The sequence below is a fragment of the Trachurus japonicus genome, chromosome 9, assembly GCF_045865225.1.
Source record: "Trachurus japonicus isolate A0001 chromosome 9, Traja_1.0".
Classification (NCBI taxonomy): domain Eukaryota; kingdom Metazoa; phylum Chordata; class Actinopteri; order Carangiformes; family Carangidae; genus Trachurus; species Trachurus japonicus.
In genome coordinates, this window is record NC_140915.1 from 31,119,816 (window position 1) to 31,139,065 (window position 19,250).

The 19,250-nt window shown below is 40.8% G+C and overlaps 1 protein-coding gene across 4 annotated transcripts in view; it reads left to right on the forward strand.

The window, feature by feature from the left end:
- slc23a2 (solute carrier family 23 member 2) overlaps window positions 1-19,250 on the forward strand; it is a 37,908-nt gene that overhangs the window by 11,241 nt on the left and 7,417 nt on the right. The window contains exons 2-11 of one of the 4 annotated variants that reach the window (XM_085787356.1): window positions 4,414-4,462; window positions 7,004-7,224; window positions 9,578-9,676; window positions 10,648-10,764; window positions 11,869-12,026; window positions 14,454-14,542; window positions 15,542-15,609; window positions 16,667-16,848; window positions 17,341-17,461; window positions 18,374-18,530. In XM_085787356.1, coding sequence (XP_085643482.1) covers window positions 4,414-4,462; window positions 7,004-7,224; window positions 9,578-9,676; window positions 10,648-10,764; window positions 11,869-12,026; window positions 14,454-14,542; window positions 15,542-15,609; window positions 16,667-16,848; window positions 17,341-17,461; window positions 18,374-18,530 — 1,261 coding nt within the window. The remainder of the gene's footprint in view (window positions 1-4,413; window positions 4,463-7,003; window positions 7,225-9,577; window positions 9,677-10,647; window positions 10,765-11,868; window positions 12,027-14,453; window positions 14,543-15,541; window positions 15,610-16,666; window positions 16,849-17,340; window positions 17,462-18,373; window positions 18,531-19,250) is intronic. The other 3 variants (XM_085787357.1, XM_085787359.1, XM_085787360.1) reach the window with 3 other exon arrangements.

Genomic DNA, 19,250 nt, shown 5'->3' on the forward strand with positions numbered 1-19,250 from the left:
CTTATTAGCTATTATTTATCTAATGGGTTGAGGTTGATGAGCAGCCTTCAGTCAGTCAGTTCTTCAAGTTCATACAGCCATATGTTTGTTTTTTTCATACATTTTTCTTTATTTAAGGCTTTATATTGTTGTATAGAAGAAGAGGGGAAGCTCATTGCTTAGTCAGCAAATGACTTAAGTTCAACTTTTTGTACATAAAGTGTGTGTCTACTTTTGAAGTCTCAGTAGACATGTCCAAACTATGCTACAAAGGGTGGCTGCAGGTTTTAGTTTTTTTGACAAATCAACTGTCTGGAGACTGAGATCAGTTGATTGAATGAGTCAGGTCCGGTGTCCTGCTGCTCGGTTGGAACAAACACCACAGTTTGGACATGCCTGGTTTAGGTACATGGATTACAAAACCAGATAGTTGGCTGAACAAAAGCCTCAGATGAAACCTGACTACAGAAATTAACACTGGCACTAAGGTGCTAATCTGACTGCCAGCCTCAGTGGGTTGGCAGGTGAGAGGGGGGTAGTTTGCCTCATGACGGGACACAGGAATGGAGATAACTTGAGGTGTATCTGATCGGACCATTCTGTGGATTGCTGTGTGGGGATGTTTCACAGACAGTTGGCTTATTTCATAATCTGATTGCCCTCTGTTCTAATTTGTACCGTCTAGTTTCTGATGCATCTGTTCTGTGGACCTTGAAATGTGCCTTTGTTGCACTGTGGAGGTGTTTTTGCTGTGTAGTAGTGTTCCTTTTCTCTGGTGGAACATCTTTCAGTTTTTTTCACAAAGTGAAGGTGTGAGCTGAGCTTTAGATTTTGTACATTTAACAGTCCAGTAGAGGTGGGTGCAATTCATCGATGTGGCAATGCATCGCGATGCATCACGTGACGATTTGGCATCGATTTATTAACGTTGATGCTAACGTTGAAGACCGGAACAAAAAACACGTAACCGGAACCTTAGAGCGCTTGTGCCGCCCAGACTGTTTTTGTGAGTGGGACCCCAACGAGCGGAGCGGTCACTGAGCTATTAAAGTTTATATACAGTCTATGAGTTAACCGGGTAACGGTTAGCCCTGCCAATTGTGTTTACGGTCTGATCTACAGACTAACACCTGGAGGGGGGACACTGAATTTCTTTACTTACATACAAATTAAACTGCCGATGCAAACATCTGCTGATGAGGCCGGGATCCATAGATCATGTAACCACATATAACACACTTTTCCTGCATTCTTTGTTTTTTATATGTCAGAAATTTAACATTATGTGAAAGTTTTTTTTGTTCTGTTTATGAAACAGCAGATTTCCTCTTGCATAATTGCACAAACTCACTCTGAGCTCTTTCTTCTCTCGCTCCAGTTCCCTGTGTCTCCCTTGTTTTGTCTTGGTTGTCTGATGTGGTGGTTTTGTGTGGGTGTGTGTTTGTGTTTGTGTGTGTGTGTGTGTGTGCGTGTGCCCGTGCACTGACGGACAGAAAACACGAGGAGAGTGTTTCTGTCTCTTAGGCAACAGTGGAAATTGGCATTTGACAATGTCATGCTACAGTAACGTGGCTCTCCTTCACCAGAGGCTGCTGGGATACTTTCTGTCACACAACTCACAGGACTGAGGGGCCACAGGCTGGCGGGGATGGGAACTGATGAGATTTAATGGATACCAAGGCCAGTGTTGATTCTGCTTAGAGATTCAATTCTGTATGGATTTGCTTATCAATTCCTGTGGATTTTCTGTGTGGATTAGTCTCCGAACACTGGAAAACATGGCAAACATGGCTAACTGCTTTCACAGCAGATGTTATCATTGCATGGTGACAGTCGTCTTCTTTGTCCTGTCTCCACACGCTATGATCACTTCCTCGACTCCCTCCTTGTTCTTCACGCTGACTGCCTCCTGTAAAAGCATAACGTTGTTGGTTTTTTTTTGAAAGACATAAGTGGAAAGCATCGATGAGTAAGTTGATGAGCAAAAAGACAAATGATGATGTTTATTTAAAAAGAGTTGGAACCAGTTCTCAACTGGAACCGGTTTCTAGTCCCATCCTTACATGAAAGTGTTTTCCCAGCTCATCTACTAATTCATCCAGGCATTTCTACTGATGGGCTATTTACTAAGATGAAAATGCAACTATTTTGACACTTGGTTTCTTTTCAGGGATTTTCAAATCACTTGCAGGTTAATGCTTATCAAATGTGGCAATGATCTGATTTTTGTTCACATAGGCCATCTGATAGTCTTTAGAAAGTCTTTTGGGTTTTTATCACATCAGTCTATATCAATATACAACTGTCTTTCAAATAAAGAAAATAAACCAAAATATTAATTATAACTAGCCAAAAGCTTTAAAGTGAAATTCCGGCGTAAGTGTAAACCATGGTCAAACACACCATAACACCGAGTTAGACCCCCCCTCGAGAGATCAATTTGCCCGACCGCTACATTCACGAGATCCACCAACTTCAGCAAATACCGCATTATCGCCACACACGGCGCTGTCCGGATCCACTGTCTGACCGCAACCAAAACGCCACCATTTGCCCAAAATAATGCTCAGAACTGCACCAAATGTCATCAATAGTACACACAGGGTCCCAGCACGTAGTACGAGTTGTCAAACATCTGCTAGCTTTGCCTGTTTTCTTTAGCAAGGAGATGCAACTCAACTCACCTACTTCTCCTCCGGGAGCCGCTCGTTGGTGAGGAAGCCCTGACGAGTCGATCACCGAGTGCACCGGAGTTCCGCAGCTCAATCAACAATTACCTCATGGAAATACAATCAGAGTTTTTTTTTTTTTTATCTTGCATATCACTTTATAACTATTATTATCGAGTGCTGGCCACGATATAGGCGCAAATGAGCATTTTTAAGAGCTGCGGAACTCCGGTGCACTCGGTGATCGACTCGTCAGGGCTTCCTCACCAACGAGCGGCTCCCGGAGGAGAAGTAGGTGAGTTGAGTTGCATCTCCTTGCTAAAGAAAACAGGCAAAGCTAGCAGATGTTTGACAACTCGTACTACGTGCTGGGACCCTGTGTGTACTATTGATGACATTTGGTGCAGTTCTGAGCATTATTTTGGGCAAATGGTGGCGTTTTGGTTGCGGTCAGACAGTGGATCCGGACAGCGCCGTGTGTGGCGATAATGCGGTATTTGCTGAAGTTGGTGGATCTCGTGAATGTAGCGGTCGGGCAAATTGATCTCTCGAGGGGGGGTCTAACTCGGTGTTACGGTGTGTTTGACCATGGTTTACACTTACGCCGGAATTTCACTTTAAGTGTTACAGGAGAACATAAACAAAATTGAAATAAAAGATGGAAAAAAAAACTTCCCAAAAAAGTCCTAACTCTGAGAAGTCAAAAGGTTTTTTTACCAGAGAGCTTATTATTAACTTATCATGCATTTCCTGTTTGCGATGTGTCTGTATTTCCTGGTCATAATGAGTATGATGTTGCATAACTGGGAGGACTCCATCAGTTCCTTAACAAGACATATTACAGTTTTTCTCAATTGCTAAAACACTAAACCGTATTGTCTGAACCAAATGCTCAGTGCCCTGTACCCATTTATTGAATTGGTCACCCTAATGTCAGAACCTGAAGCACTTTTCACCTGTTAGACACAAATTGCAAACCTATTCTCATCCACTCAAACACATGTTGTACTGTGATGCACTTGTGTTGCATAATATAAGCAAAGGTAGCAAAAATGAAACTCGTATAAGCCAGTTCAGGTTGTTGAGGTTTCACTATGGATAGAAACAATCAGAGACCCAGCACATCCACATGATGCTGTAGATGAATGCTAAACAGGATTTTTGTTTTGTTTTGCAAAATGCCTTTTCCTATTGTGAACATAAAGACTAATTCTGCAGCTTTATGATCTGATTGTTGTGTTTTCCTTTTTTCTATGTTGTGTGTAATGACTGTTCAGTGGTGTTTTTCATTTAGATTGACTCGGGGTCTGATCTGACAACAATGTTTGGTTTTGAGCAGTTTGAACAGTTTTGAGGCAATAGTTTGGTTTTGCAGGAAGAGTCAGAGGTTTTGTGAATGTAGTTTGAAAATGTAGAGAAAAGGAGGGAAGTTTTCAGGAAATGTGTCTTAGCCATTGAGAAACACTGTAAAGGCTCTCTTTCAAATATTAACATGTTAATCATCACTTTCACCTGACAGAAATGAGTTGAGTTTCTTCTTTTTTTCCCTTTCACCCTCAAATTCACATGCACTCTCAATAGGTCACTAATATCTTTTGCTTGTGATTAATTGCTGTCTGTCAAATTAACTTATGTCTCACCTCCCTCCTCTTTATCCTTCTGCCTCCTTCCCCATCTCTTCTTCTCTTTCTTCTCATCTCTCCTATTACTCTTCTTTTTCTTCTCGGACCTCCTCCTCTCCCTCTCTCTTGCCCCTTCCACACAGATGCTCCCAGCCGCCCAGCTTGACAAGAGTGATGGGATGTGTCAACTAGGTATTACACCTATCCCAACATTTTACAATGAAAGCAGTTAGGGACAGGAAAGAAAAATAAGAAGGGAACATCACCTGGAGGAAAGGTGGTGGTGAGGCAGGACAAGAATGTGGCATAAAAGTTTTTGCTTAAGACATCAGACATCTTTAATACACCTTGATGGAAATGAAGCATTAAAAACTCAAGTTGGGCATTTGTGTTCATGTGGCTGCTGTTTTTATATCTTTGGGATGTCCTGCTGTTTTTTGTGATTAGAATGAACTAATTTGTGTAAAATGACGGCTCTTGCAGTTTGAAAAAGTTATGAAGCATTCAGTCTTGTCACCTTTTTATAAGCAATAAAAAAAATATTTTTTTCATAGGTAGGCTATGTTTTAGCCACATTACCTGTAAAATAGGTCATAGACAAACATTATTATTAGTTTCAGTTGTAAAAGGATGTCACAACCAAGATGTCGGCATCTATGATGAAAAATGGAGCGCAAAGGGAAGAAGCAACCATGTGTGTATATAGTAAATTTTACTCATTAAGTAATGATGGTAGAGTGGTAACAGAATGGGATCCAACAAGTTCACCCAACTGTATGACTATTTATTCACAGGTTTAAATGACTTCATGAGCTGCCCAGTGGCATCTGTCCTAATGAGACAATATGTTTGCAGGAGTCATCTGCCTTTTTATTCAGAATATTTATTCCTCTCAGTCATCATTTGGATTGAAATGTCTTTTTACCAGAGAAACAGGAGCCTGTATTTGAAAAGAAATGTAAAATTAGGATTCATAGTTTAGTGAAGGATTATTTTCAATCCACCACTTTTGCTCCTGCTCCTTAATTTAAGAATAAAAACTGTCAGATGTCTTTTGACTTGGAACTTTCAGAGCTCCAGAACTCCAGTAGTTTTCTGTCTGAAGATGATGATGATGATGATGATGATGAGTGACGCATTATCCAAGAATAGACTAGTTTTAGTCTGTTGCTGGCATGTGGCTACCAATGGGTAGGATGTTACATCAGTTAAATTTGCACTAAGCATATTCACTGTATGCTCCATCAGCGAGGTTCAGTTCTAGACTATTTCTCACACACACCCTCTATCAAGAGCAGGATGTCAGAATTTACTTTCACTTTCAGCCATGTTCCTCTTTTTACATTCCTGTTTATACAGCATTTTGTCAGATTGGTTTTACATTTCTCAAATTAATTATTCAAGGAGATTTAAAGGCAAAAAAACCTCTAAAAAGTCACTGGACAAATGTCTCATTCTCATACAGTGAGACTTTTATTTTGAACTAAATTGCTACTTTAGTGGTCAATAAATAATGGTCCAGAGATCAAAATGCATATATTAAAATACCTTGACAGTTGAGTTGCACAGAGCTGTCATCACAGATATACCCTGATTAAAATGGTGAATGAATACTCCCACTGTGGACTGCTCTCTCATATTTTAACATCAAGTCCTCAATCAGTGTTGCCATTTTTGAACAGTTTGAATCCACTTTTATGCATACGTAGAATTACTTTCGGTTGGGATGCCAAACACAGGAACACCTGATGTTCTCTCTTTGTGCAGCAGACCCACCTCAACAGTGATATCTTGGCAACTTTTCGCCTTTTTTTGTGCTATTCATTCCAGTTACATTGGCCATAAAAGTCCCAAATGCTAGTGACAGTAATCGATTGATAAAAGCCACCAATGTGGCTCAAGTACTCATTGGACACACAGCACACCTGTGAGGACAAACAAGGACCCTTTGTCTCCTTTTTCATCATCTCTGCAGCTCATTCTGTTGCTCGTCTCTTTCTTCAGTCTTTCTCCACTCACCAATATAATCTCTGTCTTTGCCTCCTCCTGTCTTCTCATCTCTATCAGACAATCACCTGCTGCCTACATGGACTATTATTTTTATTATTATTATGGTGTTAAAAGTTCTTCTCCCCAAGGAATGTTATTCCTTGTCTGATTATAATTGGTATAAATCTGCAACAGTAAATTTGAATATCTATAAATCTGCCAGTTACTTTTGTGATTAGTTTGTGAAATGTCAGAAAAGGTCTTTCTAAAGGCCACGTTCAAGTCTTCAGACTGATGGTATAAGGTTTTCAAACCCAAAGCTTATTTGAATATGGAGCAAAGAAAGTATCTGTAAAATCCACTCAACCGAGAAGCTGCAAACAGTTAAATCTTGGCAGTTATACTTGCAAAACGACTGAATGATTAATCAGTCTTCAAAATAACCAGCTCGAGTTTGGCTAATCACCTATCAAAACAGGTGTGACAAGTGCTTTGATAATCTGCTTGACAAAAAGCCTAACAGGCCCAAGAAGTGACTGATGATTCATGTTTGTTTTTTTGGCCCTTCATTCTGGACAATAAATTACCTGCAAACGCCATAGGTTTGTAATGAACTAGAAGTAGAGGCTGGCAGCCTCCCAGGCTCTGTGATGGGCTCAGGGCTTCACAATGAAGTCAGGATATTAGAACCCTTAAAGTTATAAATCCAGATATTCATCTCTCATCTCTCTCTGTTTCTCCAAGCAGATGTGGCAGTCCTGGACGATGTAATCGCACTCAAGGATTCATCTGCAGTGTTCACACTAGAGCAAGACAGAGGAGGGACAGAGAAAGAGGAGGAGGACATTGAAGACACGAGGATGGGAGTGGGGAAGAACACCACCTCCAAGTCGATGGACGGCGGCAGTGAGGAAGGAAGATACGAAGAGGAGAGCAAACAGGGCGCAGACTTCTACCCTATTCCAGTAAATGAGTCATGACTGTTTATTTTTGACTGTTTTGATCTTCTTCCGTAGAAACAAAACCAAACACAACCATCAGGATTATGCCCTAAAGCAAGTTCACCAGTAAATGTCAAAGGCAGGGTTTGGTCAGTTTGCTCACAGATTAATAACTACCAATGTCTCTTTCTGTGTTTGACTCGCATGCTCAGATCTGGCATTGTGTGTGTGTGTGTGTGTGTGTGGGGGGGGGGGGGGGGGGGGGGGTACATGCTACTGTGGCTGCTGTGGCTGCTGTGGCTCAGTCCATCCATTTCCTTTGTTTGTCCTCTTGGCCCCAGGCCAGTGCTTCATGTAGGTCAGAAGTCAAAATGACAACAATAGGAAATCCATGAATTACACAGGCACAAACCTGAACTTTATTTTCTTCACATCTTCACTGTTTTTTTAACAGTAGTTTTTATTTGTTGAAGAAGTATGATCGTCACCTGACTGCTTGTTTGCTATAACATGTCAAAGAAAATAGCAATTCAGCATGTGGGGGTGGGGGCGGCCTGTAGCGAACTTTACTGTTTGAATTGAGATGAGTGAGCATGAGATGTGGCCGGAGCGGACAGCGTTTCAGCGGTCTCACCTTATAGATGAATCTAACCAAATAAAAATAAAAATAAAAAGCTCCACATGGCCCAAATGCAACATTAAAATGTTGCTTTAGCTGCCACAGTATCAATAATGGCCCCCATCTTTGTAACTCCCAAAAGACTAAAGTGTATTTTCATTTTGAAAATGGCTCTGATGACTGTGTGCTGTGGAAGAGCTAATGCTCTCCTCATTATAGTTGTGACCTGCAGCTCTGACCAGAGGTTCAACAGCTTCATAGGCAGCAGTCGTTCAACAAAAGCTTTTCATAAACCCACTTAATGACACCTGCCCAGAAGAGTTTAGCACCGTTCAGCTGGGGCACTAAGTAGTTAGTGGAGCTAAAAATTCATCCTCAGAAACATGGCTCTAATTAAATGCCCATGTTTCTGTTTCTGCTTGATGCTGACCACTTCCTCCTCCATGGCACAAAATGAAGATCAAACTTTCCACACAGCTGTGCCAGTGACCCTGAAGCCTGCCGCTTCTCTGCAGAAACTAAGTTAAGCTGTTTGAACAATCACAAGGCTTCTGCTGTGTAATTTTCTGAGGCCGTTCAGTCAAACACAAAGGGAATGAAATGTAATACTAGCCTCAAGTTTCACTTGCAGTTATTCTGTCCAATGCACGGAAGCATTGTGAGGAGATGTTTGTCTCCCTGTATAACCTCAGGGTGATGGCCATTCATTTCCAGTTTTTGAGAAATTCTTCCTCCACATGCAGAGAGAGCACCGTGTTCACATGCCCAGCAGCAGAGTATGTTTACTACACAAGTAAACAACTAGACACAAGTTCATTCAAAGGTCCATCCTCCCTGAGATTTTTCAGAAGGGCAGAAAAAACAACTTCGTACCAACACAGTGACAGACAGTTGACAGATGAGCATGTTTGCATGTGTCCATCTCTTTGCATACTGTCCCTTAGACGACAAAACATTCCAGTACTCAATGTATTAGCTTTAGATATAATACAAAAAAAAAAACCTCAGTCTGTTCATTTTACCACAGTGTTTTTGTCTCGATAATCTTCTCTTTTTTTGACTGACAACAAGACATGGATACATTGGTGACATTGTTACGTCCCAGCCTAGGGGAACTGGATGCGCAACATGACCTGAGCCCCCTCGCTCCTCCCATCCCCAAGGAAAGTGGCCAAGAGCAGGGTTTTCAATTTAAACAGTAGCCTTTATTTGCTCAGAGATGAGAACACTGCCCAAAACAACAAACAAAATCTCAGTTCTTCCTAATCTGTCCTACTCAAAACAAAAGAAAACCAAAATACAGGTATCTAACCTAACTCAGATGCAAAACAGGAGAAAAAGGGTTAAAGTAAAGGGCTTCTCATTCCTACGGGCTACTTTAATACAAGGTTTAACAAAAGGTTGCAAAGACACTAGTTCACACATCAGGCCTTGGTTGGGGATGAGGGAGGGAGAGAGAGCGAAGGCCGGAACCTGCACACACACACTCTTCCACACACACACTGATTGCATAGAGGGAGACAGAGAGACACAGGCACCACACACACAGCATAACACTAATACACATAGGGCTGTAACAACATACACAAGGAAAACACGCACCTGCTCACATACTTTGCAGAATATTTGGTTGTAAGACAGCAGGTTTGCATGTCTGGGTCAGTCTTCTTGGCATGCTATAAAAACAACTGTGAGATGATCCTATAATTCTTTATGTGTATACGATATTAAAAAACCAAATGTGTACGCGTGTTTCAGGTGGTGGTAAATGGAGTGGGTGGTGCCAGCGGAGACCAGGACACTGAGAACACAGAGCTGATGGCCATCTACACTAAAGACAACCAGGGAGCAGACAAGGTGAGCCAGGATGATGATGAACGGTGTTTATTGCATTCTAAAGCTCACTCATGCTCAGACTCTAACTGACAGTTCAAACTCATGCAGTCAGGGGCTCAACTGTAATTTTGTTTAAAAATGAGATATTGAATAAGAGTGACTTAAAATCCTTAAAGGGAAATACATTTTTCTGTGATGGCTGTAGGTACAAAGGATCTTCTATACCTCTCTGTTCTGCAGTGAAGAGAGAGGAGCCATTGTTTTGGTCCATCAGGCTGTTATGAAGTCGGTGGTATTTTTTTGTTAAACTTGACAATAGGATCAGTACCAATCTGTCAAAATAAACTGGTATAGTAAAAGTTCTTCATATTTTACTCAACTTAGTTACCAGCTAAATGATGGACTGATTGACCCATTTCTTTTTCTTTTCTTTTTTTTATACTTTATGTATGTGAAGGTTGATGCCTTACAATAATCAGTCATTTCATTTTCTTTGCAATATTGTACCTTGCATCCCCCCCCCCCTTTTTTTCCAGGTATATAGTCACAAAGTAAATAACAAACCATAAAGTAAACAGACAAACATATACAAGGCAAACTGGTATTTCCCATTTCAAAGTTATATATTATTGAGAATATGTGTATTTACAAAACTCATTTTCACTAGTGTAGTGTAGAAAAGTGCTGACTCATCTTTCCTGTTATCTGCCCTCGTGTTTGTGCTCTTTTCTCCTCGTCACCATGACTTCAGAGGAAAGTGAAGTCTTTCTTACAGTTTGTTGTGCATTGTATTCAGTCATAGAGTTCAGCCGTCCACTCAGACGAGGAAATCTTGGATCAGCATTTCAGTTTTGTCATTTGACAGTTATTGTGCCGAGTCAACTCCATGCCATTTTAAATGCTTTTACCCAGTACACTTTGCACAGATGACTAAGAAAAAACATGTCAAGAAAGATGAATTACTGTATGAACGTGTCATTCATCCTGTGTAGTGCTCCATGTCTGAGACGCTGGACAGCACAGACAGTGTGGACGCCAGGAGGATGGACATGATCTATACCATCGAAGACACCCCACCCTGGTACCTGTGTGTGTTCTTAGGCTTACAGGTAATTTTTTTTTTTTTTTTTTAACTTGACTGATGGGGCTGCTTTAATATATCGCCATTAATCATAGTGCAGTGCTTTTCAGTCTCAGTGTTCATTATGAAACTGGACACCAAACACAGAAATAAGAAATTGGTGGTTTGTTGGTTAATGATCTCATTGTGTGTGTGTGCCTTTGTCTGACATGGGATGTTTGTCTTCTGTCTGTGTCGTGGTTATGTCTGATTTTCTAATGTACCTAACATATCTGTCCTTTAATATAGTAATACATCTAATACATGTAATATACAGCAGGGATACAGTGACATGTAAAAGAGCCTTTGAAAGATACCAGTGTTCATGTGGACACAATATTTTAGCTCTATACATCACATGGTGTGGAACACTGTGGCTTAATGCTGCTGTCCTCAGAACAGTCTGACTCCAGGATTACCAATCAATTTAATGATCTGTCTGTTAGGACAGATTAGCACAGACCAGCAGGTGAAGCTGGGAAGTGTGAACTGCTTCTCTGACAACAATAGAAAATAAATAAATATAGCTATTCATCTTGATACTTGATTATTGTGTTATTTGAATTATTCATACAACAAATTTTAATGTATCTAACTTCAAATGCAAAATTGTCAAAAGCATAACTGTATTTCCACAGCAAGTGGGGAAACCATAATGTTACATAGAATTTTTGTAATTTAACTATCAAACTAATGGTGTTGATCATTTACATACATGTACTACATACCTTATAGTGTTAGTTAGTTGTACTTCATGATATATTGATATCCTGTTTGCAGTTCTTCTTTCATGCTGCAAGGACTTGATAATGTTTTGACCACAGGATGAATTTGGGCTCAAGTCAAGTTCATGTAAAATTTTAAGGAACTTAACATAAGAGACATGCATGAAGATTTGTTTTTAATTTCATTGCAGCTCATCTGCTGAAATGTGTGGATGTGTGTCTGCCGTTAAACACCAACCTCCCCTCAAATGTTTGAAATGGTCTTCAGAGGATTTGATCAATTAGTTGTAGCTGTGGGTTTTGCTCTGTGCACTTTATTGTGTGACGAAGTGTGAGTGTAAACTAACTCTGGCCTCTTGTCTCCTCAGCACTACCTAACGTGTTTCAGTGGGACGATTGCGGTGCCATTCCTCCTTGCTGAGGCCATGTGCGTGGGTTTCGATCAGTGGGCCACCAGCCAGCTCATAGGGACCATCTTCTTCTGTGTGGGCATCACCACCCTGCTGCAGACCACAATTGGCTGCAGGTACGCACGCACGCACACACACACAGAGCGAGAAAACACAAAACGCAAAAAGTGCCATACAGCAGTACACTAAACTGCAGCTTTTCTTCTGCTTCTACATGTCTTCTTACTTCCTCACCCCCTCTCTTTCTCAACATATCTGCACCTCGCCTCTGCCTGAAAAATAAATGAATTCAGTCTGTCAGCCTAAAGGATGCCCAGACAGAGACACTAAATGACAAACCAGTGCCTTTTGTCATTTTGGATCTTTTGGGGATACAGTTGCATGTCTTTTTGTAGTCTTAACTTTACTTAAGTAACTTAATTAACCTCTTTGACTTTAAAACAAAAAAATTCAACATTAACATTATTAATATTACCCACTATACGAAGAGGCTCTTTTCCCCATCATTGGTCTGGTTAACTGATTAATGACTGCACTAGGGATTATTACGACAGCTGAGAGCTATTAGAAATGGTGTGACAACAGTATCTTATTTATTGATATTTGATGTGCTGACTCTGAGTGCAGAAAAAGTTACAGAAGTTATGAATTACAGTCTATGCTGTGTTAAAAAAAAATCTCCAATTTAATTTGAACATTGCAGAAACTTTGTTTTTGTCCCTTTCTTTTTTCCTCTCTCGATAAGTGTCAGCAACATGAAATGCCTTTTGCTCCACTCGTCATCTTTAATGTCACTGCGGTGGGGGTGCAGGTGTGTCTTTGCCCTTTCAACCAGATGCACCTTTTTCTTGTCATGGTACATTTCCTTGAGTCAGTTTTTAATATGAATTGGAATGGAGAGTACATGACATTTATAGTCAACATATGAGTTCCCCGTTTTCTTCATGTGACTGTGGTTGTCACATTCAGATGAGACTTCTGCTTTTGTTGGAATAGAAAGTACTCTATGTTGCACTCTGAGACAGCACATCAGCAGCTCCAGAAACTAAAGACATGGGGTAAATGACTGTCTGGCTGAGGAGTAAGTCACATGTGGTTTTTACAGTTGCCTCACCTCCGGGCAACCAGTGTTTATTAGCATGTAGTTAAAAACACGTAGGTCTTTGTCAGCATCCTCCCCTGCTTCGGACCGTGCACCAGGAAAACATCATCTCCTTCCAGTTTCTCACTTTTATTACATAAAGGTGAGAAACGTGTCTTGTTTTCACTACTTACACACATTTCTCCTTTATTCATCCCTGCAGTTCAACACCTTTCACATTTTTTCCAAACATAATAATGTTCCAGTGTGTGCATTTTATAACCAGCCATGCAGTGTCTTTTGATTTCATAATTTCTCAATAAAATGCCATCATGAGAAACTACCTGTTGCCATGGATATTGTCCCATCTATCATCTTGACACCTTAATGACAGCCGGGTCATGTGGGCATGAGGTGTGTTTTTCTTTCATACAAGAGTAATTACTTAGTGAGGTGAACTCTGTGTGACTATTTGGGTCATAAACCTGATCTGATCTTGTGGCAGTTACTAAGTGTCTCCTTCTTGTTCCCTGTGAGACGCAGCAGCCAAGTTGCCTCATTCACACCAGAACCCACACAGACAGTCACTCATTGTTCTTTTTGACACCAACCCCATTACACGGCCCTGGCTGAAGCCTCAGTGTGCATCACTGTCCTGTCTACTTCCTTTTTTTTCTGTCACATTTTCATGAAGGTGATAATCTCGGCCTTGAAGGAATTTCACTACATCAGACACAAACATTCACTCAGACTCGAGGGTGAACTGATTAGAATTTATGGTCAAATGTCACTGTGACTGCACAAAAGATGACTTGGCAATTCCACAATGTCGAATAGGACAATTGATTAGGTGATGATGACACCTTCACTGTTACATCCTAAGCTTCTGCAGAACCACACATTTTCACTGTAAGTCAGAACAATAGTGACCATTTTAAATATTTGGTCTCATGATTAACTGGGCACTCACCCTGTGTGAGCAGCATGGAACAGATCCCTACAGATTTGTCTTCTGTTTATGTACAATGAAGAACCCCAAATATTTCCACACACTGCTGCTCAGATACTTGACTAAAAACAACGAGCTACAGCTTTCCAACCGGATGCTGGACTGTTCCCATAACAGCTGGTGTCATTAGCCGGGTAAAAGCTCAGACCTGTCAAACTTTGAGATGTCTGTCTGATAACAGCAAGCCTCCAGGCTTTACTGTTTACATTTCATTTACACCAGGTACACAATGGCGTGTGGAGATGACAGTTGCGTGACCATTGGAAGTTGCGCAGCCATTGGGCCACTTTTGGCGCCTAAAGCTCTGCCAATAACAATAATTTATAAAATGTCAGCTAACCAGTTGGTCCACCTCTACTGTGTTTTACATATATTAATTAACAATTAACAACATATTACTTGATATAATTCAAGGCTTTTGTTTAATCCCTAATCAATGCTTTCCTCATTCAGGCTGCCATTGTTCCAAGCCAGTGCTTTCGCCTTCCTCGCACCAGCCAGAGCCATCTTGTCACTGGACAAATGGAAGTGTAATAGTACAGGTACCTTCTCTTTTTCTTCTACAGACACTCTCATCTCATAGGTGTGATGATGCAGATAATTACAGTAGTTAGTTGGTTTACTTTAATCCCAATGCCAAAAGCTGTCTGGCTCCAAACACTAACAAACAGGATTAGCCTGTTGATATTTATATTTCAAATTAATAAGTATTGATTCATTAGAGATCTTAAAGCCCCGGTATGTAACTTATTTGGCTTTTTATTAGCAAAAATCAAATATTGCTTTCATAAATACGTATTTCACTGAAGTCGAATCACACCCACATACAAATGAAAGCTTTCTCGTACCTTAGAATGAGTTGTTACAAGTCGTTACAAATATACAAGGGGCGGCGCACCGAACAGAGGCTGCCATGTTGCATCGCCATTTTTTACGTTGAGTGGCAGCGTGACCGTAGGTAACCACGGAAACTCAGCGGAGCTGTCGGCTCGGGGAGAAAGTTTTCCAGGTAGCGCCTGTTAAAACTGTCACCACTGTGTAGTGTGAGGAAGGACGGAGGCACTGGTGTTGCATTCAGGTGCAGTCAGGCAGACGGCCGTCAGCAAACCAACCGGATGTAATTTTACTCCACCAGAGAAAGACGGTAAAACGTGGGTCAGGTAAACAATACGACATCACCATGACAACATATTGTCACGCCTGTATTGTTTTGCCTCGTGCTGGCGGACCACTTGTTTACATAGACGCTTGTTTATCCTGTTACATGCAGCGTCTGTTGTCTGTCTGACGTCTGCCCGGTATCAGGTGAACGCAACATCAAGAATGCGTTCAGATATGCAACCGCACTGCTAGATGGGGGTAATTCCTACATACTGGGGCTTTAAATTTTCTGTTGTTTTTTTTGTTTTACTTCCAACAATAAACTTAATTTCCAACAGAATGAATCAGAGGTGAAAAAAAAAGACATTTTGTGGCCCTCTCAAAATCCCTGCAAGGAAATTGTCTGATAATCTCGTATTGTTCTTTTTGTCCTCACACAGATGTTCTAGTACTGAACAGCACAGAACTCCTCAACACAGAGCACATCTGGCACCCCAGGATACGAGAGGTGAGGCAACTCATGATTTTGAATTTGACTTTATTGAACCAAGGGAATTAATTTTTGCCACCACACAGGTTTGGGAGGTGGATATCGGTCTCCAAAGATCCTGCTGAAACATCCTTGTGGAAAGGTGGTCTTTTTGCAACGACGAATGAAAGAAGTTTAAACCATTAACATTCGTGTCAGATGTTACTCAACTAAACTTATACAGCCCCTTACACAAAAAATTTGCAGAACTACAGTTGAGTAACATGTCTTTTTTTTCTCAAGCTATTTGTAACAGTTTGCTCTTTTAAAGCAGAGATTTCTGTTTGGACATGCCTGGAGGGAGTGTTTTTACCCAGCAGGAGCAGTTTAATTTGCTTTAACCTTTTCTGTTTGCGTAAGCCAGCTGAGTAATAGTTTTTTGTGAGATGCATAAACGAGACCAAACTCAATCAGACTGAATTAAATTGTTGAATGGGACATCTATGGGCTGCAGGCAGGGAGCGTGCAGGTGACGGAGGAGAACAGAGAGATGGATAACGACCGGACAAAAACAGATTATCACTCAGAGCTATCACATGACACCTGGCTCACTAGTGCTTCTCTAACCACATCTCCTGCAAGCAAAATGTTCCTTTGCTTTATGATTTTTTGATTGATAAATTTAATTTCACATCGTTAGCAACGAGACATGTTATGCCGTGACTTCCTCCAGGAAATCGGTTTGCAAACTTTGGCCATGGCAAAGCATGGTGTGATTGATCAGTGCTAACACATCTCATGATGAGTGGGGTTAATAAACAGTCGCTTCATTCATGAAGTATTGGATGTTGCTGTGTAATTTACTGCCACTGCTCATTTTGCCTGGCTTAATAAGGAGGATTATGTTTCATAGATGTTGGAGGAATCACTTCACTTTAGACCACAGCGCCTCCTTCACTTGATACTGTGGGAAACCCTGAAGCATTCACTTAGATTTAGGAGTTCATGAAAATCTGCTGCAATCGACGTCACCTTTTCTCTCGGGGTTGAAGAAAGTACCGGTTGTTTCATCAACCTCTATTCTTTGTTCTGCCAGATCCAGGGCGCCATCATCGTGTCCTCCCTGGTGGAGGTGTGTATTGGAGCGCTGGGCCTGCCTGGGATCCTGCTGAAGTACATCGGACCTCTGACCATCACCCCCACTGTAGCCCTCATTGGCTTGTCTGGTTTCCAGGCTGCAGGGGAGAGGGCAGGAAAACACTGGGGCATAGCTATGCTGTAAGTGCAAACCCGTATTCAACAGCCATCTAAAAGCATGTCTCTGTTATTCCCATGTCACTTTTCAGTAAAAAAAAAAAAAAGAAGAAGAATTATGATATACAGTAGCTGTAGTTTTTGGACAAGCGGAAGTGGTATGACAGGCTTTTCACAACACTGATCCTTTTTTTTTTGCTTTGACAATCTTTCCACTACTGTTGTTATTTTGGGTGTACCATCATCTTTAGTACAGATGAATATTTGCATGGGCGCTCAGAGCTCATTCACCTTTAGTGATTTACAGTGAAAATAAACATCCTCCTCCTTTGTCGTACAAGAATGAGTATGTGTGCCTGTATAGTATCTGCCAGCAATTGGCTCTTTTCTGTTTCAGTTAGGATGATTAATTGGCTCTGAATCCTCTGGTCGGTCAGACACAAACAGAAGCTGAATATATGGTCCAGGAAATGAAAAGACGATTCTGACTGTGGTCTATGATTTGTCTCTGTGCAGGACTATCTTCTTGGTGCTGCTCTTCTCTCAGTATGCCAGAAACGTTCACTTCCCTCTCCCGGTCTACAAAGCCAAGAAAGGCTGGACTTCCTACAGACTTCAAGTCTTCAAAATGTTTCCTGTGAGTACATGCCACCTACCATACAACATTTACCATTTAGCATAAACCATATAAGTAAGTTCTTCAGCTTTTTGCCAAACTGTGTCCGAGCACCACTTCATGATTCCTTGTTCTCAACTCTTTAAATTAATTAGCCTCTGTTTCTTTACAACTTTGCCGCCACCAAAAACTGTGTTCCCACCAATGTCTCAAGTTATTAAAAGAGCTAATCTCATTCCTCCATGGGGGGTAAATAACATTTCTCCTTATTTGCCTCTGTGCATGGTGTAAATCAGTCTCTCCTGCCCTCTGCTGGGGATATATCAAATAATAAAAAAAAAACTCTTTAATTCACACCAGAGTTGGCTACCAGTCTGATTTATACCCGTCTCCTCTAAGGGCCTCCCATTGCTTTTTATTGGGTCACTTGTAACGATGAAAATGTTAACGTGGCGGTGATTTGGTTTTAGCCAGCATGGAAGCTGGTGCAGCACTAAACTTCATTTATTTTCTATGGAAGTTCAAATGTGTTAAAAGAACATTTTTATAAGTCATATCTAATGGTGGCCGTCCTTTCCTAAGTCTTAAATTTCCCAGAAAAGCAAAATGTGAGCAGGAGTATGGTTCAGTACAGTATGGATCCCTCAGCTGTGGTTGATAAATGTTATATACAAATAATATACATTCCAAAAATGCATTACACAATTAAGAGTTGTAGCCAGGGGACTGTTAATCTTCCTCACCTGTGGCCTTGGTCAGACATAATAAAACTGAATATGTCATATGCAATAAAAGTTCATAATTATTAGGAAAAGTACTACTAGTAATTTTTTAGCTTGAGATACATAACCAAGGACTGGTAAAACCTGTCTTTACCTTACCTTGTCTTTAATGTGACAGTTTAATGAGTGTTTTCTTCTCTTTCGTACTCAGATCATCATGGCCATCCTGGTGTCATGGCTGCTGTGTTTCATTTTCACTGTGACTGACGTTTTCCCGCCAGAGAAGGACAAGTACGGTTTCTATGCCCGTACAGATGCTCGTCAAGGCATCCTCGCTGCTGCACCGTGGTTTAAGATCCCATACCCCTGTAAGTGTGTGGAGGAGGATGAAGGGGGTACTAGAAAGCATCATCAACTCAGCTACATGTAGCCGTTGAAGACAGGACAGGACATTTTAATTTATGAATCTATCCATTTTCAGGCATTTACACAGTTCACATAAATCTGATCAAATATGTTATTAGATTCTCAAAAGTAATGAAAAGGTGATGATGATCACTTCCATTATTCTTTCATACTTGCTAGTTTGATTGTGAAGCTTTTACAATATACCGTGTGGCATTAGAATGTCTTAAAGGGATAGTTCAGCTTTTTTGAAGTGGGGTTGTATGAGCTACAAATGCCCATTAAGTACACTAGATGCAGTCGAAAGGACTCTGCTCTTCCCCACTGAGAAACATTTTATTTAAATCTTTACTTTAGATGGTACTCTTGAACTGGTGTATTACTTTCAGACAGGACTTCTCGTAGGTGGCGAAAATACGCTGATTAATTGTCCCCATTCACAACAGTGTACTGCCTGTTTACTCGGTGCGGGTGGGGGGTGTAGTTATTATAACAATACAATATAAATGTGTAAAGCACAACTATATACAGCTATGATGTCAGTCATGTAACTATGATACATGCAGAGACCAATGAACAGGACAGTATATACACAGGAATGATTATGGTTGTTAAACATTCAGAATAATTTAATCTGGTGTTTCCAACCTGCCTTTGACAATGGGACAATATAATAGTTAATA